Source organism: Rhipicephalus microplus, unplaced genomic scaffold (assembly GCF_043290135.1).
Source record: "Rhipicephalus microplus isolate Deutch F79 unplaced genomic scaffold, USDA_Rmic scaffold_34, whole genome shotgun sequence".
NCBI lineage: Eukaryota > Metazoa > Arthropoda > Arachnida > Ixodida > Ixodidae > Rhipicephalus > Rhipicephalus microplus.
In genome coordinates, this window is record NW_027464607.1 from 4,755,714 (window position 1) to 4,777,822 (window position 22,109).

The 22,109-nt window shown below is 44.7% G+C and overlaps 1 protein-coding gene across 1 annotated transcript in view; it reads left to right on the top strand.

The window, feature by feature from the left end:
- The window catches only part of LOC119165910 (golgin subfamily A member 1), a 687,968-nt gene that overhangs the window by 476,086 nt on the left and 189,773 nt on the right, over positions 1 to 22,109 (top strand). Inside the window, exon 14 of the mRNA XM_075884494.1 lies at positions 19,780 to 19,882. Within this exon, the coding sequence (XP_075740609.1) occupies positions 19,780 to 19,882 (103 nt within the window). The remainder of the gene's footprint in view (positions 1 to 19,779; positions 19,883 to 22,109) is intronic.

The following is a 22,109-nucleotide window of genomic DNA, read 5'->3' on the forward strand; positions in this document are numbered from 1 at the left end:
GTCACTGTATAAAGATGACATATGGGCTGATGCCAACCGTTTCGCCAGTCAACATAGAATGTGTTCGAACCTTGAGGGCTGTGTAGTTGGACAGTATGTTTCAGTAAGTTCCAAAATCTCAACACAGTAAACTCTTGGTAAACGGAAATCTGTTAAACAGAACTACTGCCTAAACGAAACTATTGCCTGTGCAATGCTTGGTTTCGGACTTGTATTTTGCGCCCATGTTTACCTCTCAGTAAACGTAACTGCTGTTAAGGGGGGACACAGGTTTTGGCAACGAAAAAATGCCAAAAAATCGATTTTGCAGTTTGGTGATTTTCGTTACCTTCATATCATCCCGCACCTTCCAGCGAAAAATGAACTCGAAATAACGCGTCGTTGAGCCAAAAAATGTCGTGTTTATTCATCCCAGCACTTGGTTTCGCTTGTTTGCGTTGCTCGGATCGCGCTAACCACTCATCGAATCGTTGCCATCTTAGTCTCGTTTGAAAGAGCTTCTGTTGAGCTCGCTTTCTCGCCAGGAACGAACCTTCAATGCTGGAGCCAGTCTAGCCTACCAGGCAAAAACAAGGGACAAAACCGTGCGGTATCATAGCAGTCATGTGAGTGAACAGCAGCTTGTGATTGGAGCGGGGGGACTGACAACACTGGTGACCACGCGCATGCGGCCGCATACACACGCATTGTCACTGCCTTTTCGGAAGTTTTGTAGTTTTGCAATCGAAATTGAGATGCCGAACAGTGCTCCAAAGTTCCACTCACTTAACAAATTCAGCAAGCAGTGCAGCCCAAGGAGTCATCGCAGCCAGCGCAGGCTATGTCGGCAGAGCCGAGCGGGAAAGGAGACCAGCAGTCGCCGCGATGCAGCAGCCTGACACAAAGGCAGCCTTCGATCGCTACAACTTCTACCTGTGGCGACACACGCTCAAAGTGCCATAAATCATCGCAACTGCCGACGAAGATATCTGCAGGTCTCGACGGAAGAGCGCAACGAATTACGCGACGAAGCGGCGCTGCAATACAAGCGAACGCGACGGCGACCACAGCACCATCGGAATCAGCTGATTGCGGTGATACTTCAACAAGGCGCCAGGAAGCGACGACGCCGCTTGTGATTAAGACAGCAGAGAATGCTACTGCAGCAGATCTCGCAGCCGGAGAAAGCGTGGCAGCGACTGCGACCGCTGCCTATAGTACTTCAAGTATGTGCGATTGAGCTGCAAGGATAGACGCGACATTTTTGACATCAGCTGACCGAGAACTCATCGAGCGTCGCGCCCAGCAAAAAGCAGCGGAACTTTCTACGGTCTCATCGACCAATCGCAAAATGAGTGTTCTCGCGAGTCAGCGCGGCACCGAAAGTTTGTCGGCCCCGACGTATACCATGATTAACCTCGACATGGTGAACAGTTTACCAAACGACCATTCTGCTTGCTGAGCGTGCCATGGTCAGTTGACCATAGAAGGCGACGCGCGTGTATACGGCGTAGTCATTAAGCTGAAGCTTCACTGCAGCAACTGCGGAGAAGTTGGTTCGAAATAGAGCTCGCGAGGGGTTGGTGGCAGCAGTAACTGCAGCCCATTCAAAATCAACGTTCGCAGGCGCGTGCGATTCAGAGCACTGGGAATGGTCAGACAGCTCTGAATGACATCTTTGCCGCTATCCGTGTTTCACATCGGGGCCTTCAAACGAAAACGTACCAAGAGTACTTGAAAATGAAGCTTCAGCCTGTAGCAACGAGAACTTGTGCCGAACATTTGACTAAGTGTGCCACAGTGGTAAAGTGCCTCTACAAGGACCTCATTTTCAGCAACCCCGAAAATATAGCCGTCTCTTTTGATGGAACCTGGCACACAAGAGGACACACCTCTCACATTGGAATAGCCATAGTGATAGAAGTTTTTTCAGGTTATGTGCTAGACTATGTTGTGTTTTCTAAAATTTGCCTCAGCTGTGAATGTGGTTCAAAACCCGAGAGCCCAGAATACTCCGAATGGAAAGCGAAGCAATCATGCCGAAAAATTACCTCATGCAAGGCTGGCCAAATGGAATTAGAGGCAGCAATGATTTTATTTCAGCGCTCCCTTTCACTTCATGGCCTCAGGTACACCACATGCTTTACGATGGTGACAGCCAGTCATACAGTGCTGTCATAGAAGCTGAGTTGTACGGCTTCATAAATGTTGAAAAATAAGACTGCTCGAGCCATGTGCAGAAGCCCATGGGGAGTACGCTTCATAATCTCGTGCAAAAGCACAAACGAGACAGCAGCGAGCGCATCAGTGGCAAGAGCCGCCTCACGGATGACCTCATCACAAAATTGACGAGTTATTACGGCTGTGCTTTGAAATTCCATTCTGGGAATGTGGATAAGATGCAGAAGGTTTTGTCAGCTACGTATCATCATGTGACATCCACTGACGAGAAATCAAACCACAGCTTCTGTCCACACAGCCCCGAGTCTTGGTGCAAGCATAATGTAGCCATGGCAACGAATGAGCCCATCCCAAAAAGCAAGTACAATTTGCCAGAGGCTGTGAGCAATGCACTGCATTTTGTTTACGAACGCTTGTCTGACAAAAAGCTCCTGCAGAGATGCACTAGAGGGAAGACGCGAAATGCGAATGAGGCCTTACATTCGGTCATTTGGAGCCTCTTACCGAAGGACAAGAACGCGTCATTGTTTGCCGTTGAGACTGCCATGGCAGATGCTGTAATGCGTTTCAACTTAGGTAACAAGGAATCTAGTTCGCTTATTTTGCATGAACTGCAGCTAGATCAAACATGCACAGGTAACCAAACCAGCAGGGGGTTGAGAAAGACTATCGTCTTGCCGTCGGCTCGGAGAGGAAACGTGCAATTTCAGCGGCGTTCTAGGCAGCCGCAAAGAAGAAGCACAAGCAAAAGCCTGCTTCAGACTACTCCGCAGGGGCATTCTGAGTGATTGTGAATACAAGTGCTGTGGCTTTCATGCATGAAATTTTCATTTTCACAACTTTTTTATTTTTTTTTGCATTTTTCTCAAATGCAGATTTTTGCATGTCTTGAATTTCGGGATGAGCACTGTGTCGGTAATACTGATTCGGTTTTCTTTATCTTTTTTTTGTTTGAATGCTAGGGTATTGAAGTGTGCGAGAAAAGCTTGATAAAATGTTTAAGAACATCGTACAATTTTGAAATTTTTCAGAAATCACCAGTGAAAATCCAGAGCTAAGAGACTGCGACATGACAACTTCATAACTTTCGGTAAAATTTAGATGCTAGCATGAAATTGCATATTTGCACTATTTGAATATTCAGCAATATACAGGCTCAATTCCAGCTCTTTTGATGCATTACTTTTTATGCAAGTGACATCCCAAATTCATAAAATAAAAATAGTTGTAACTTTTTTGGATTGATGTAAAGAAAATATAATTAAATATTTTCAATCAGTAAAGCTGAATATTACCTGAAAAAATCATGTCTCTGGCCTAATACTAATATATTTCACTATTGGGTCCCATGTCCCCTCTTAAATGGAACATATTTTCCTGGTCCCTTCAGCTTTCGTTTAGTGAGAGTCCACTGTACATATGACTACAATACATGTAGCTCCGACTTCGGGCCTACTTTGCCTGAAATCGCACACACAGGCATATTCACCTGATCGAATGCATGTTACTTTCGTCCCATGAATGTGTGCTACTGCTGTGCAAACATCGACAGACATTCAAGCTCTCTATTGTGCAGTAGATACTCACACAGTAATATGCTCTCTCTGTCTTCCCACCCTGAGAGATGCTTGTCCTGTAGAAGCGAAACGTTTTCTGTGTCATTCTCAACAATTAAAATGCGAGCACGCTGAAGCCGTGGACGTGACCGGTCATCTGGGTGCGTTAATTTTCAAGGGCTGGGTGGTGCGGCTGCAGGCTCGGGTAAACCACAATGTGTTACCGAGTCGAGGAAACAAATACTCAAGAATTAACATGCATCTATAGCAGCGTACGTATCCTACTATGAGGGACGGTAGCCCTAGGGAGCTTGAACACAGTCACCTCGCGCAGCAGTAAAGAAGAAAAACAAAAAAACAACAAAAAAACTTGAATAATTCAGTAAGAGCACAAGCTGCAGCACTATGTCGAGGTTCGTCACTATAAGCAGCATTGTTAAAACGGGCCACCTTATAATTACATCATTATGGTGCTGTATTAATTGTTTCGATGCAGTCCTGTCTGTGCATGCGCTTTTAATGGTGGCAGTGAAAACTTGCTGGACTTGCAGTACTGCAGTGTATTTCGCGCTGGGCAGAGCTCAGACCAGGGCTCTGCAGCAGCTGCCACTCTTCGAGCCGGGTCTGTCAGCGGGAAGCTCGACTCAGCTGATCGCTCACCAGCGGCTCCTCCCATCGCTCCACTGTAAGATTCCACTTTTAAAATAGGTTAAAATACTTGAAACGATACAGCTTTTTGGTTAGCGTGACTCGAACTGAAGTCACACACCAACATAGCATCATGTTGCACACCTTGCAACTACGTACACTGCCTCAAAAGATTAATGGGGTAGGGCTAACAATCGGCACAAACAGCAATGTGATTTTTTTGCAAAAAAGCAAAATTATGACTCCTTGAAATCAGTGCATTACTATAAAAAAAGAACAAAATAAGAAAAGCGGATTTGAACTGGTGACTTGTGACACAATCGCATCCCCAACTGCGCGTCTGGCCACTGCACCATCAAAACAATGCACCGGTGGCGGCTAAAACGACTACAAATGTACGGCAACGTGCCCCTTTCATTTTTACCATTACAGTAACAGTAAAGGGCTCTCTCACCACAGTCATTGCCTTACGGTGATGAGGTGCGTCATTGTTACAATTTTACTACCGTGACGGGGCCTCTCACCTAATTACAATTACACTACGCTGGCAGGCCCCCTTCATAGAGTTCTATACAATAATACCTAGATCAGAATATGGCACTGCGATCGTGTACTCTCATGGGAATTAAGGGAAGTACAGGCTTCAAATTGGATAGGGTTAGCTAGCGAGCTGTCTACAGATTTTGTCTACAGATTTTTTCTACAGTTTCACTTTCGTTCTTTGTGCAGCGCAGGTACTGTGGTGCGGTGAAAAAGGCTGAAGAAGTGCCTTTGCTGTTCGAAGAGGCTGATGACCACTAGATCTCCTGATTTGCTGCGATGTTGGAGCTTTACGAGTCATATTTGACAGTTTAAACGAAGTGTCGTCCGCTCATCGCTGTGCATAGATGTAGCGTTTCATGCCAGTGAAGGATACTGCCTCAAGTTCATGTTTTTCACAACTGCGTCTTGCCTAACCTCATTTTATATCGACATCAAAGTGATGACGAAGCTGAGTAGACGCATCGTCGTGCTCTGCCGACTCGACTTCACAGCAAAACAAGAGGTGCGTTGGGGGCAGACCTCTGGAACCACTGGGACAGACACACATAGTGTTCAAGAAGACAAAACAATAAATGTTTCTCAGTTAATACTGTACTGTTACTTTATAAATGGATAATACATACTTTTGAGAGAAAAACAAGCATGTTTGTTTTGAAGTGTTATAAAAACTAATTCATGAAATTTTGATGCCAAATCTGGAATGCAATGGCAGAGCAATGCATATACTGATGGTTAAAGTTGCCAAGGTTTCACTTCTGTCACCTGGTCACAAACTTTTTGCAATGAAGTTTGTGTAGAAAAAGGTATCGTCCCAATGCTTTGACAGAAGAGGAAAGTACAAGCAATAAATTATGATACAGCAATTCAACAACAACAACAACAAAATATGGTCTTTCAGTTCATTAATGTGCATGAAACTTCTTGAGGCACATGACATCGACGACTTCAGGTCGCGAGCACCGTTGAAAATTCTTGAGAGTTTGTGAGGCCGCCAGGGAAAACCTCATAGTCGAACTACCCTGTATGATCCAAAGTACCGCCGCAGAAGTTTCACTGTCCACGTCAGCATATCTGCGTCCATACCCAAACACATTCACCAGGCTGGTATTTCACGAATCGTCGAAGATTGCAACGGGGGCTGTCGGTTGTCTGTTGATTCTTGATGCGGAGGCGGGCGAGTTGTCTGGCTTCTTCAGCGCAATGAAAGTACTCACTCACATCTAAGGTTTTTTCGTCAGTGATGTTGGGTGACATAGCACCAAGCGTCGTTGCGAGGGTCATCCCGTATACCAACTTTTACGGTGGTGTTGTATGAGAAGGTCAAGTACAGAAGAATGGCATCCCACGCCTCGTGTTCGACGTTGACGTACATGACTAGCATATCGGCGATGGTCTTGTATACGCGTTCGGTGAGGCCATTGGCCAATGGGTGGTACGCTGGCATATGGTGGTGGCTTGTCTGGCTGTATATCAAAATTGCTTGGGTTAGCTCAGCAGTGATTTTCATACCTCTGTCAATGATTTGGTGATGAGGACCTCTGGGGTGGCGTGACGCAAGGCTATGTTTTCTACGGAGAATTTGACTACCTCAGATGCACTACATTTAGGCATGGCTTTTGTCTCGACGTAACAAGTAAGATAGCCGGTAGCTACAACGATTTATTTGTTTCTGACAGCTGACGTCGGGAACGGCCCAAGTTAGTCCATACTAATTTCCTGAAACAGTCGGGGAGATGGTTCTATGGGCTGCAGAAGTCCTGCTGGTTTTGTCGGTTGTGTCTTGCGTCGCTGGCAATCTCGGCAAGTCCACATGTAAGAAACCACGATGTTTTCGATTAAGAATTTGGGTATCTCAGATGCATTACCTTTGGGCAGGACTTTTTGTCAGCGTGGTTTCCACTGAAAAATACTGACTGTAAAACGGGGCGATAACAAAACATGATTAAAGAAGGTGGCATTGCCATCCTCTAAAAACGGCATTGCCCCAATGCTTTAACGAAAGACGAAAGTACAATATAAAGTAAGAAATTAAACAATAAAGACAAACAATAAAGCACAGCAACAACAACAAAATACAGTTATCAGGTTCGCGCATGAAATGGCTTGAGGTGCGCGGCATGAACGACTTCAGATCGTGCACGGCGCCGTTGAGAGTTTGTAATGCCTTCGAGAACAACCTCGTAGTTGAGTGTACCGAGCAGTCGAACTACCCTGTACAGTCCGAAATACTTTTGCAGAAGTTTTTCACTGAGGTCACGCCGGTGTATCGGCGTCCATACCCAAACTCGATCACCGGGTTAGTATTTCGCAAAGCTTCATCGAAGGTTGTAACGGTGGCTGTGTGTCGTCTACTGATTTTTGATGCGCAGGCAGGCGAGTTGACGAGCTTCTTCAGTGCGCTGAAGGTAGGCGGTGACATTGAGGTTATCCTTGTGAGCAATGTTTGGAAGCATAGTGTCGAGCGTCGTTGCCGGGCTCCTTCCATAGACCAACTTCTGTGGCATCATCTGCGTCGTTTCTTGGAGGGCCGTATTGTACGCGAAAGCCACGTACAGAAAGATTGCATTCCATATGTCTTGTGCTTGATGTCCACGTACATGGCCAGGGTATCGGCGATGGTCTTGTTAAGATATACTTCGTGAGGCCATTGCTCTGTGAAAGGTAGGATGGTAGGCGGTGGTCCGGCGGTGACTTGTCTGGCTGTACCTCAGAATCGCCTAAGTTAGGTCCGCCGTAAAGGCCGTACCTGTCTGTGATGAGGACCTCAGGGGCTCCATGACGCAAGACAATGTTTTCAACGAATAATTTAGCTACCTCAGATGCATTACCTTTTGGGCAGGGCTTTTGTCTCGGTGTAGCGAGTAAGGTAGTTGGTAGCTGTGACGATTTATTTGTTTGTGACAGCCGACGTCGGAAATGGTCCAAGTAAGTCTATACTGATTTGTTGGTACGATCGGCGAGGTGGTTCGATGGGCTTCAGAAGTCCTGCTGGCCTTCTCGGTGGTGTGTTGTCTTGCTGGAAGTCCCAGCATGTCCTCGGGTAGTGAGCCACGTCAGCAGAAAGGCATGGCCAGTATTATCTGTCTTGTATTCTCGCGATTGTGCTGGAAAAACCAAGGTGGCCAGCCATTGGGTTGTTGTGAAGGACCTACATAATTTATGGTTGCATTGCCGAAGGTACAGCAATAAGGTACCTAGCTCAGGCCAGAGAGAAGATCACTTTTATGAGGACGCTGTCTTTTTTAAAAAAAAATGACGCCAGTCTGTGCCTGAAGACTTTTGGGAAGGCACTGGCCTCGAGGTATTCACTAGCACTCTCAGTTTCGTGTCAGCTAGCTGTCGCTCGGCAAAGTCGCCGGCACTTATGGTTCTCAAGAAGCACCCATCATACTGGTCGTCTTTCGGTGATTGATCGACGGGGGCACGAGACAGGCAGTTGGCATCGAAGTGTTTCCTTCCAGACTTGTACATGACGGTAATGTTGAATTCTCCAAGTGTTAGGCTCCACTGTGCAAGGGGACCTGAAGGGTCCTTCAAGTTAGCTAGCGAACACAGGACGTAATGGTCGCTCACAACTTTGAAAGGCCTGCCGTAGAGATAAGGGTGAAATTTCGACACTGCCCAAGTAATGGCGAGGCACTCCTTTTTTTGTTGTGGAATAGTTGACATCGGCCTTGAATAAAGACCGGCTAGCATAACTGATAACCCTTTCCAGGTCGTCAGTATTTTGGACAAGGATGATGCCGAGTTCTATACTGCAGGCGTCGGTGTGTACTTGTGATTTGGCCTATTTGTCAAAATATTCAAGTAGCAGTGATGTCTGCAGGTGTCATTTAAAGCTCTGAAATGCCTCCTCTTGTGCCGTGTCCTACCTGAATTCAACATCATTTTTGAGGAGGTGAATTTGCGGCTTGATGATCTGTGAAAAATCTCTGGACGAAACAGTCCGGAGCATAGGCATACTGGCATGTTGTCAGTGGACAGCGTGAAATCGTCAGTGAAGGCAGTTTTTCGTGGGTAGGGCCGGACTCCAGTCTTGCTAACCATGTTTCCCAGGAACAAGAGCATGTTGTATGCGAAGCGGCACTTTTCAGGCTTCAGGGGGAGTCTAGAGAACTTGATAGCTTGAAGTACTGCTTCAAGGCGCCTGAGATGCTCGTCGAAACTTGAGGAAAACATGACGACGTCGTCCAAGTACACAAGGCAAATCTGCCACTTCAATCCAGCGAGAATGGTGTTCATAACACCCTAGAATGTTGCAGGCGCCGAGCAAAAACCAAATGGCATGACCTTGAGCTCGAATACTCCATCTGGGGTGATAAAAGCATTCTTCTCTCAATCTCTCTCGTCGACCTCGATTTGCCAATAGCCAGCTTGAGTTCTATCGACGAAAAGTACTTCGTGCTGTGAGTCAATCCAGGGTGCGCTCTATACGCGGGAGAGGGTGCACGTCTTTTTTTGTCATTTTTTTTTTTTCAGGCTGTGGTTATCAATACAAAACCCTAAAGTTCCGTCCTTCTTTAATAAGACTACGGGTGACGCCAACAGACTCTTGGATGGCTGAATGATCTCATCACCACATCACCATTTCATCGACTTGTTTCTTCACATCGAAATGCAGTACGGGCTCTTTCAAACTGGTCGAGCACTTTCTTCTGTTACAATGCGATGATTCGCGAGTGGAGTTTGCTGAATTCTGAACCAGATTTCAGATTCCTCTATAGGTATTATTGTAATTTCACGGTGTCGTGACGGTGATGATGGGAACAGACGGTGGGTCGAAGATCAAACTGTTTATTCAGCCAAACTTGTGGCCCGTCACTGAAAAGCAACATTTCAGCAATACACACTGGCGCCAACCAATCCCAACCAACTAGCCCAGCAACGTGCCTTAACATACTGGCATTCATTGCGGTGTACAGAGCATGGGCCCTTGATCAACTGACAAGTGAAGCCCGTCGGCATTTATACACATGCCTTCGAATATTCAAGCGCTATCGTAATGGCCACTTAAGTTCCAGAATAATCTGCAGTGTTCGCAAAGTGGGTGTAATCCTAACAAAATGATTTACGACAGCCTCGAAGCTTCTCAAACACCACAGGTGGGGCTTGCTTTGAAAATCACGTGCAGTGTAACGGGGAGATAACAAAACTTGAGGAAGGAACGTGGCAGTATGCAACTCTATGGTGTGCACATTGTGGACTTCTCCGGTGCACTGGCTACTAACGCAAAGTTAGTTTGGTCAATAGGACGAACCAATGAATGTGGTAGCAACATATTCGAATATTTTATGAAGCAAGGCTAGCATTTTAAGGAGCAATCATAATTGTAGTCAACATGAGCTTGCTAAGTAACCAAGTTTCCTGCGGCGCGGCCGCAGTAGATGACCACAACAAGGCTCATGCATAGTGACGGTGTTGATATGCGAAGTGAGGCTGGCAGTCACATTTAGATCCAATGTGACGTAAAACTACAAAATGTTGGTGTAAGAGAACACAGCCATTACAGGTAGACTTTTGGCATCGTTTTTTCGTGCTGAGAGCCCAGCCCGTAGAAGCTGCCGCCTCCTCTGGGGGCACAAGACGCGCCCTGATTGTTGATGCAAAAGCGCGGCAACTATAAAAGGCCCCTTCTCCCTTTTACGCTGACGAGATATTCATGCGGTCGCGTGCAGATAAAAGCGCCCATTCGGAAAGGTGGTGTTCGCTTGGTAGAAAGAGGCTAGCGCATCCTTTCCCCATATATATATATATATATATATATATATATATATATATATATCTGTATGCAGAAGAATAACTTCGGTTGCCGCAAGGTTATAAATATGAAAGTAGATGCGCTTTCACATAACAACTGTTTAAGGCATCGGTACTAGAAATGCCAGAGGGGAGCTACTAGTCGAATTTTCAGAACGCGATAATTTACGGATTTCGAATACCTTCTACCGAAAGCGAGGGAACTGTAAGTAGACATGGAGGAGCCCTAATGGCCAAAATAAGAACAAAATGGAGTTTATACTGAGTGCACACCCAGGCATCGTGCAGGATGCGGAAGTTCTTGGCAAAGTACGATGCAGTGACCATAGAATGGTACAGTCCAGAACCCGCCTAGACTTGAAGAAGATACGACAGAAACTGATACGCAAGAAGCCAATCAATAAACTAGCACTGAGAGGGAAAGTACAGGAATTCAAAGTCTCGCTTCAGAACAGGTACTCGGCCCTTATCGAGAAAAACTGTCTTAGCGTTGACACAATGAATGATAATCTGACGAGTATCATTACGGTGTGTGCAGTGGAATTCGGAGGTACTGTAGTTAGACAGGACACTGGCAAGCTGTCCCAGGAAAGGAATTTATTTATTTTATTTATCACATACTGTGGACCAAGTATGGTCCATGCAGGAGAGGGCAATACAGTTCAAAATTCTTCTACATACATACACTTCCGCTGCAGCATCCATTCACTGCAGAACAAAATTCATGTACATTAAAAATTCGTGTAAAACAAGGGACAAATACAGGCAAAGAAGCAGACTTAATTGATAAGAAAAGCATATAGTTTCATCTCGGCGTGTCGAGCGTAGGGGAATCATGGGGCAGAGCATTCCAATCAGAGACAGTACTCGGGAAAAATGAATACTTGTAAATGTTAGTGCGTGCAGATATAGGTGTAATGCTACGACTATGTTTATGACGTGAAGCCCTGGTTGTGTCCTGTGTTATGTAATCTGGTGCATGCAATCCTGATCTGGAAAAGTATAAAAGGCGGAAAAAGTTAAGCCGTGTGGTTTTCCTTCGATCGGCCAAAAGTTGGAGGTTCGCATCCTGCAACAGGGCTGACGGCAAATCGCGACATCTATACCGGTTGTATATAAATCGAGCAGCTAATCGTTGTATTTTTTCCATTTTCTGTATATTACCAGCTGTGTGGGGGTCCCACACAATGCTGGCATATTCAAGAGAAGGACGAACTATGACTTTATAGGCTCTAAGTTTTAGTGAACTAGAAGAACGACCCAATTTATATTTTAGAAAGCCTAATTTTCTCCTTGCAGCAGAACATATACCATCAATATGTGCTGTCCAGCTAAGCTTCGATGTAATCGTTACGCCCAAGTACTTGAATTCTTCTACTTGCCTGATAGCGTATCCACCTACATTATAAGTACACTCCAGTTTTCGGATTTTGTTACTCAGACATGAATATGCAGTTTTCTCAAAATTAATTACCATTTCCCACTTTTTACACCATTCTTTTATGTAGTTTAAGTTCTCACACAAGTCACGCTGGTCAGAGATAGAATTTATGGTATTAAAAATTATGCAATCGTCTGCAAATAACTTAACAGACACGCCAGGTCGGATGGCTTGAACTAAATCGTTAATATAAATATTAAATAGTATTGGCCCGAGAACTGACCCTTGCGGGACTCCAGATAACACCCCCAAATAACCAGAGGTGAAACCGTTTATATCTACGTACTGTTTTCTGTTCGTTAAGTATGCTATGACCCAGTTAATTATTTCCGGAGGAATGCCAATATCCTTCATTTTGTCTATTAGCTTGATATGTGGGACCTTGTCAAAGGCCTTGGAAAAGTCCATAAAGATGACATCAATCTGTCCAGACTTGTCCAGAACTTTGGAGAACTCGTTAACAGTTGCTAATAATTGTGTGGTGGTAGATAATCCCCGTCGGAAGCCATGTTGCATGCTGTGAATTACATTATTTTGTTCAAGAAAAGTATTTAAATATTTCGCTATAATATGTTCAAGTAATTTGTAACAAATACAGGTAAGGGAGATTGGTCGATAATTGCTGACTAATAATCTGTTACCTTTCTTAAATACCGGAATTACACGTGCTAGCAGCCAATCGTCGGGCACTGTACTAGTTTTAATCGAAATATCAAATATTATTACTAGGAATCTAGCTATAATTTCAGCATACCTCTTTAGAAAAACAGCTGGGATACCGTCAGGTCCGGTCGATTTTTTTACGTCTAGCCGCAATAATAGTTCTGTCACCCCTTCCAAGGATATATTTATTAGGCTTGAAGGACCTGGCACCGTCATAATACTCAAGTTTTGTGGTCTTGAGAAAACGCTCTGAAAGTAGGAATTAAATGCGCTTGCTATTTCGTTTTTATTTGTGACAGCGGTTTCTCCGTTCATTATTTCATCAGGGATACGGTTGTCTTTGTTTTGTAAGAACTGGTAAAATTTTCGTGGACTCTCTGACGCAAAGCGGCCTAGTGTCTCGCTGTAATAATGTTCCCTAGCCTCCTTCAACTTGGATGCTAAAGTATCTCTTAGATCGTGCAGAACTACATCATTAGCTATTTTTTGCTTTCTTCGCCTTTTAATTTTGCGTTTTAAGTGAATTAGATCGCGCGTTATCCAGGGGTATGTACGGCCAACTTTTTTAAGTTTATCTGGAACGAAATTGCGAATGCAGAAGAGACAATAAAATTTTAATCGTGTCCATAGCGAGTTAACACTGCCGTCGCAAAATGATAGCAAAGCTTCTTCTAGGTAGTGAACAATCTGGAAATCGTCTGCAGCAGAATACTGTTTTACAACTACGGGCTCAGGTCTAGATGACCTTGTTCTACGAGGTAAAGAACAATTGAAATTGACCAATTTGTGATCAGAAATGCTATCTAAAACTGTTGCCATACAGGATTCAAAGCTTGTGGAACAGAAAACGAGATCCAGTATTGAAGAAGCTGAACTTGTCACGCGCGTAGGATCAAGGACTGTTTGCATAAGGGAGTAAGCAAGCGACATGTCTAGTAATATTTCAGCACTCTGCACATCAATAGAACCACATTTCATCAATTCCCAATGCATGCCTGGCATATTAAAATCAACTGCAATAATGATTTTTCGATTTCGGTATTTTTGTAAGTGCTCGTACAGGTCTATCAAGAAAGCCGGTGGGGCGCCAGGGGGCCTATAGACTCCCGCAATAATAATAGGGTTACCAGCAATTACAGCTTTACAAAAAACACTTTCGTGGCAGCTATTAATATCAGGCAAGGAAACGGACGATATCTCGCGTTTAACAAGGATAGTAACTCCGCCCCCTCTTGTTTGACGATCTTTCCGATAACATGTGTATGAAGAAGGAAATATGCAATTATCTGGAATTTGAGGGTGCAACCATGTCTCCGATATTACTGCTACGTGTGGGTCGTAAAAAAGCAAAAGGTGCTCGAGTTGCTCTTGCTTGTTGCATACACTTTGAGCATTCAGGCACAGCAATCGGAGAGTCTTTTGCGCATGCTCAGTTTTATTTTGGGTTTGTCATTTTTCCGCGCGGGAAGACTTACGTAGAAACACCCTGTGACCAGCTGTGTCGTCCCACCCATAAACGTCATCGTTTAGAAACAACTTGTCTCATTAAGAAGCATCAAACAATAATCTCATTAAGAAGCATCAAAGCATGGAAGCCTCTAGTACAAAAGGCAAAATAGAGTTGGTAGAACTTTCGAAGTTGATTAATAAGCATAACGTATCCAATGTAAAGAGGTATAACATGAAGAAAATCGAACATGCTCTGAAGAACGGAGGAAGCGTCAAAGCAGTGAAGAGAAAATTAGGGATAGGCAAAAACCAGATGTATGCGCAATAAGAGACAAGGAAAGCAACGTAACTACCAATATGAGTAGGATAGTAAAATTAGCGGAAGAGTATTACAGATATCGTCACAGTAGCCAGCACAACCACGACCTTAATATAAGAACTAGCAGTAACACAGATGACACCGCACCAGTAATGATAGAAGAAGTCAGAAAAGCTTTGGAGAGGATGCAAAGAGGTAAAGCTGCTGGTTAGGATCAGATAACATCAGATTTGCTGAAAGATAGAGGACAGATTGTGTTAGAAAAACTAGCGACCCTGTTTACGAGGTGTCTCCTGACGGGAAGAGTACCAGAATCTTGGAAGAATGCTAACATCATCCTGATATATAAGAAAGGAGATGACAATGACTTGATGAATTACAGGCCAATCAGCTTGCTCTTCATAGTATACAAGCTATTTGTAAAGGTAATTGCTAATAGAATTAGGACAACATTAGAATTCAATCAACCAAAGGAACAAGCAGGATTTCGAACAGGCTGCTCAACAATCGACCACATTCATACTGTCATTCAGGTAATAGAGAAATGCTCAGAATATAGCCAACAACTATACATAGCCTTCATAGATTACGAGAAGGCGTTTGATTCAGTAGAAATATCAGCAGTCATGCAGACACTGCGGAATCAGGGCATCGATAAAGTATATATAAACATCCTGGAAGAAATCTACAGGGGATCAACTGCTACCATAGCGCTTCATGAAGAAAGCAACAGAACACCAATCAAGAATGGTGTAAGGCAAGGGGATACAATCTCCCCAATGCTATTTACCGCGTGCTTACAGGAGGTTTTCAGAGGCGTAGAATGGGAACAGTTAAGCATAAAATTTAATGGAGAGTACCTTAATAACCTGCTCTTCGCCGATGACATTGCATTGCTGAGTAACTCAGAGGACGAATTGAAACTCATGATTACCGAGTTAGGGATAGCAGAAAAGTAAAAAGTAGGTCTTATAATTAATATGCAGAAAACAAAAGTAATGTACAACAACCTCGGAAGAGAACAGCGCTTCAAAATAGCTAATACTGCGGTTGAAGTTGTAAAAGACTATGTCTCTTTAGGACAGGTAATAACTGCAGAGCCACACCACGAGACTGAAGTAACAAGAAGAATAAGAATGGGGTGGAGCACATTTGGCAAGCACTCTCAAATCATGACAGGTAAATAGATAGCCACTATCCCTCAAGAGGGAGGTATATAACAGCTGCATCTTGCTGGTACTTAGCTACGGAGCAGAAACCTGGAAGCTTACAAAGAGGCTTCATCTTAAATTGAGAACGACGCAGCAAGCAATCAAAAGGAAAATGGTAGGTGTAACCTTAAGAGACATGAAGAGAGCAGAGTGGATGTGGGAACAATCCGGGGTTAAGGATATCATAGTAGAAATCAAGAAAAGGAAATGGACATGGGCCGGGCATGTAGCAAGTAGACAGGATAACCGCCGGTCATTAAGGGTAACTAACTGGATTCCTAAAGAAGGCAAGCGGGTCAGGGGGAGGCAGAAGGTTAGGTGGGCACATGAGATTAAGAAGTTTGCGGGTATAAATTGGCAGCAGCAAGCACAGGACCGAGTTGACTGGTGGAACATGGGAGAGGCCTTTGTCCTGCGTTGGATGTAGTCACGCTGATGATGATGATGACATTTCATATACGTGAATGACTGTAGCAGCGACGACAGCAAAAAGAAGCTGAGACTGTCCTTATAAATGCTATCGCAATAAAACAGTGCTGAAATAGCTGGAAGGATGGCCCAAACAAAATGCTCTTCTTCGTCCTCTTTCAGCACTCTTTCTCCATTCAAAATCAGTATGTACCAACCAGCCGAACGCAAGATGCTAATAGCAACGTATTGTTAGAGCACAGGCATGTGTTTTCCCAAAGTGAACTTACAACATGTTGTCATTATGTGCATGCCATAACCAGCGATCACTGGCACATTTTTCCTGACTGTACTTTCTTGAACTCCATCGTTCTCGTCAGCTTAACTATACGTTGATGAGTCATAGATGTAAAATCCGATGTTTACTATATTATTATCAAAGTATTTGGTAACTTCAATTAGTGTCACGCCAACAAGGTACATAGAGTCTTCTTTAAAGCAAGCTCTCGGGTAAAATACTTGAATGCCATGGTGGGATTTTCAGGTTCGATCCCTGCTGGAATAGTAATTCGTGTAGTTTGCATTGAGCAGAATTTATTGCTCACCAAAAGTGGCGTCAATTCAGCTCTGAGTATTCTGTGACATGGGCTCCTTAATTCTATCATATTAAGATTTAAAAAGTCGATTTTCGTTTTTTCAGTGTTGATTCAGACAGTGAATCACTCCCAGTGTGTTGAAGGCGGGTATACACCACATTTGTCTGAGGGAAGGGTTTTCTGATTGAAGTGACAGGCACATTGCATTATTCATGTGATGACCTATGGGTTAAGTTTTGATACAGTGATACTCTTTTATGCTAATTTTTTGCTATGTTCTGAGCTAAATAAGTGCCCGCAAGGGCTCCCAGACATATGTGGCTAAACAAAAGGAAGACCGGGCAGGGCAGGCGAAAAAAGATGAAGAAATGGTGAACGTGCCTATGGTTCGAATTCCAAGGAGTATGCACTGTGGTGTCTTCCAGACAGCTATAGACAACACCCGGAGCGCCCAGTGGCACTGAGTCAGCTGCCATTTTGCATGAACACTAGCTAAGCTAGTGGGCCGACAGTTAGTCGTGCCTTCCCACATTGCTTCCATCAGTGGCCACTGTGTTGGATTCGAGGCTTTTTGCTATGGTTCGGTGAGTTGCTGCTCATATTGCTCACGTAATAAATAAGTGTTGAAGTTTTAGATCCCAAAAGCATGACATCATTATGAGATGCAGTAGTTGAGTGCACTCAAAATAGTTACTACCTGGAGCTCTTCAATGCACCCTCAAGTCTAAACACACGGGCCTCCAGCATTTTGCCTCCATCAGAATACGGCCACTACAGGCGGTATACAGCGCACGTACATGTGCGCATACTATTTTGCAGAATGAGCATAAAAATAAAAATAGTTCCAAGCAGTACCACAAAACTACAAAGGGAACCCTTGTGGGTTCTGAAGAAAGTGCCACAGTAGAGCTTTCTTTCTTTGTGTAGAACAGTATATAAAACAAGCCTTGGCTCACAAGTGAAACTTTACATTACTGCTCAAAAACAGTCACTGTACGAGTTGAACTAGCTATAAGTTAGCTTCATGCTATATTTGGATGAATTCAAAAAAAAGAAAAAGGAATGGGAAATTTGAGGACTCATGTTTCTTTGTTAGGCACAATATAGTTTAACAGATTTGCAGCACTAATAATGAGGCATAAGAGACACTGATGCCAAGACGTATAGGGGATGTTATTAGTAGTAATTAAAATGTAAATGTCAAGGAAGAGAAGTTATTGATCAGCTGCCAGCTAATAATAAGATCACATGTTATGTAACGCCAGTAGGTCAAAAAAGGTTTTCTACTCTCGCCGTCATGGCTACTAGTGACGCTGACTGACACTACCAAGTTTAAATGCAATTATAAACTCAATAAAAGTGGACCGAGGGAAGACGACAGGTGTAGCTCATTTGGGCGAGTATCAGAGGTGTTATTCAATGGTCCATGCCAGCAGCAAAGTATCTTTTTGTCCCCTTTTCTTTCTGCACATTTATGTTATATTGTCACGGGGTTATGACGTGGTCGAAGACAGGAGACTTCGTGTTGGGATTTAACTGTTTATTTGGGCGAACCTGTGCCCGGTAAAAGGAAAGTCCAATTACAGCAGCAGTCTCGCACAGATAGCAGTCTCGGACTGATAGCGGCGAACAGAGCGTCGGCCTTCGATCAACAACTACCGACAAGTGGCGAAGCGCGTCGGCATTTATACTCTTGCCATCGAATATTCTAGCGTTATCGCTGGCGGTGGCGTAGGTTCCAGAACAATCTGTACCGTTCGCACAGTGGGCGTGATCTTATCGAAATGATCTACTACAGTCCGGAACCTTCTGGAAAACTGCAGGCGCGGTTTGCGCTGAGAATCGTGTGGTGTTTTGGGACGATAACGAAAACTTGGGAAATGGAACGTGGCATTGCCCCCCTCTGAAAAAAAGGCATCGTCCCGATGCTTTAACTAAAGATGAAGGTACAATAATAATGCAAGAAAGTACAATGAATAAATTACGATGAAACAGTAATACAAAAAAAAACACTGTTTCAGTTTGTTAACGCGCATGAAACGGCTTGAGGCGCGCGACATGCACGACTTCAGGTCGCGATCGGCGTCGTTGAGAGTTCGTGATGCCGTCGGAGACAACCTCGTAATCAAGTGGGCCGAGACGTCGAACCACCCTGTACGGTCCGAAGTAGGGTCGCAGAAGCTTTTCACTTAGTCCACGTCGGCGTATCGGCGTCCACACCCAAACACGTTCACCGGGCTGGTATTCCACGAAGCGTCGTCGAAGGTTGTAACGGTGGCTGTCTATCGTCTGTTGATTCTTGATACGGAGACGCGCAAGTTGTCGGGCTTCTTCGGCACGTTGAAGGTACTCGCTCACATCGAGGCTTTCTTCGTCGGTGACGTAGGGTAACATGGCATCGAGCGTCGTTGCCGGGCTCCTTCCGTATACATCGAAGAAATTCGCATGCATCCTGAGGTTCCAGAACAATCTGTACCGTTAGCACAGTGGGCGTGATCTTATCGAAATGATCTACTACAGTCCGGAACCTTCTGGAAAACTGCAGGCGCGGTTTGCGCTGAGAATCGTGTGGTGTTTTGGAACGATAACGAAAACTTGGGAAATGGAACGTGGCAATATTTACTAATGATAACATCACCTATACGTCCATTAGTGCCATTGCCTGTTAGTTCTAATTAGTTTGGGTCAATTGTTATTTTTTCTTACATGACACTCTTTGCAGAGATCTGTGAAGCTTCAGGGTCTGTAATATATGTCGCCCCGTCGCAGTTGCCTAGTAGCTAAGGTACTCGGATGCTGACCCGCAGGTCGCGAGATCTGATCCCGGCTGCGATGGCTGCATTTTCAATGGAGATGAAAATGCTGTAGGCCAGTGTGCTCAGATTTGTGTGCACGTCAGAGAACCCCAGGTGGTATTCTGGAGATCTCCACTACGGCGTCCCTCATAATCATATGGTGGTTTTGTGTCGTTAAACCCCACATATCTATCTAACATATGTCATCACCACAAGATCATCTTCTCTTCCAGGCCTCCAAACTAGAGAAGCAGCTGAGTCTTGTGTTGCACTCTGAGACCACCCTCAAGCACAGTCTCAAGAGGAGCGAGGCTGAATTAAAAACCATGAAGGAAGGTGAGGTACCTATAGGATAGGCTGTGTCATGTATCATGTAGCCTACTGCCACTTGTATTGTAAAAAGTAGTAGTACTTTTGTAGGTGGGTACGTAATCTACCATGAGGTCCAGGACAGTCCTATTGCAAAAAACAGCATCTCCAGCGCGATTCTGTTTTTATAAAATTTTCCACAATCCACAACTTAAAGACCTTTTTCCAAACCACACTACATATAGATGCGACCATCCCCACAAAGTACACATTCCTTTTTCAGATACCAAGTTCTTTCACGATTCCTTTATTCCCACTACCTCGAACAAATGGAACCACCTACCCTTCTCCATTGCCCAATTGACCGATGTCACTGCTTTTAGGGCTGCGGTTGAATGCGATGTTTACTCTTAGCAGCATTTTTCTTTGTTCACTCTTATTTTTCTTAATATGTATACTCTTACCCACTCCCTTTTGTAATGCCTTCGAGCCCTAAAGGTACTGAAATAAATAAAGAAATAAATAGATACCAGTACGTTTTTCGGCACTGGCCACGCTGGCAGACACTGGCACATGCTGGTATTTACTGGTACTTCACTGGGCGCATGAGTAATAGCTGGGTCGCACTGGTAGGAGTGCTGGATTGATCGCTGTGGTGCTGGTGCACACTGGGAAGCTGTGAAATTTTCACTGGAGTGCACAAGCGCATACTGGAGCATGCACTGTTTCCACCAGCGCAGTGTGCACGTTTATGTAGCATGTGCAGTGGTTTGTTTCGGTATTGTAGAATATAAAATGCTTGGTGTCACAGCATGAATAGATGATACCCTATTAGATCCCGAGAATGCATCACAATTCCATTGATCCTAATCTGTGATATGCTGAATCACAGGCATTTGTAATGTTTTTAACTGGGATAAGGAAAAAAACTATGGGCAATCTCCTTGAAGGGAATTCCTACGAAGCAGCAGTGGTGTGTATGGCATTGACACGGGTAAACGGGCATCGAGGTCAGTGCTGGAAGAACTGTTTGAAGCGAAACTTGGTATAGCATTTACTGGAGTGAACGTTTGTTTGAAACACAGACGCAGGAGGCGGGACGCTTCTTTGGGAGCTTCTTTCACTCACGTCTTGTTGGTGTTACCCGTGCGCCGTCTGTGTTCTCGAACGGGATCGGTGTTCTTGACTCGCACCTTGTCAGTGTTGCTGGTCTTCCAGTGCCGACGCTTGCGTTCGACTTCCCTGGCTTGTGCCTCATCGTTGTTGACGTCGCCATTCGCGAACGCAATCGGCTTCGCTAACCTTTGCAACGCTGGTGCCAGCCGGGAAAGGCACGCGCACACTAGCGAGAAGCTTGCCGCGATGGCGGTTTCGCCCGTCGGCGCAATCGCGTGACAACATGTAGCACACTGTCCACATTGTCAGCGTCGCACGCACACCTGCCGGCTCGTGGTTTCTCGCCAACAGATGGAGAGAGGTGGCGCGGGTGAAATGATGCCCACGTGAGGAGTGAGCTCGAGTGTTGCAAGTGGTGGAGAGGTTGAAGTGAGAGAGAGCTGACATGCGGCGAGTGCATGGCAGGTGAGGGAGAGAGAAGTCACCACGCACTGCTAGGAGGGCGTGAGCTACTTGGCTCCGCTCCAACACCTGCGGCGAGGGGAGCGGTGCAAATGGAGGGACAGCAATACACAGGCTAGGCAAAGAGATGCTTCGCATCTGAAATGCGTTCATAACTTAAAGGAGGCAACACTCAAAATTTTGCTTACTAACTAGCATGCTTTATTTTTATAATTCGTGCAGTGTCAATACAGCGTGTTCTTGCGATGCACGTGTGTTGCAGCAATTAATGCAGATTTTGGCATGTCCCCCTGGGTATTGCATATACCGATTTTGCATCAGTGATGTATTGTTGTACCGAGTCTGTGTTGCAGTGTTTATAATCTAGGAGCTAGTCACCACTCCTAACAGAAACAGCAAATAATTTACGCTGCAGAGTTGATGAGACAAGAATGAGCTCTCCCGACGCTTCACGAGCTTTGCCAGCAGAGGCGAGAAAATCTTCTGTCATTGAATATTGCCACACCATAAATACTTTACTTATAATGCTTGTCTTACTTCTTACTTCACGTAACATTTAGAAATGTTCTGAAGCTCAAGTGCAGAAACTTCAAGCATCGTAACTGAGCTGCTTGGAGAGCGGTCTTATTCAGTGCCCTGTCAATGAGCATTAGACTTAACCTGCTGGCTGCATCGG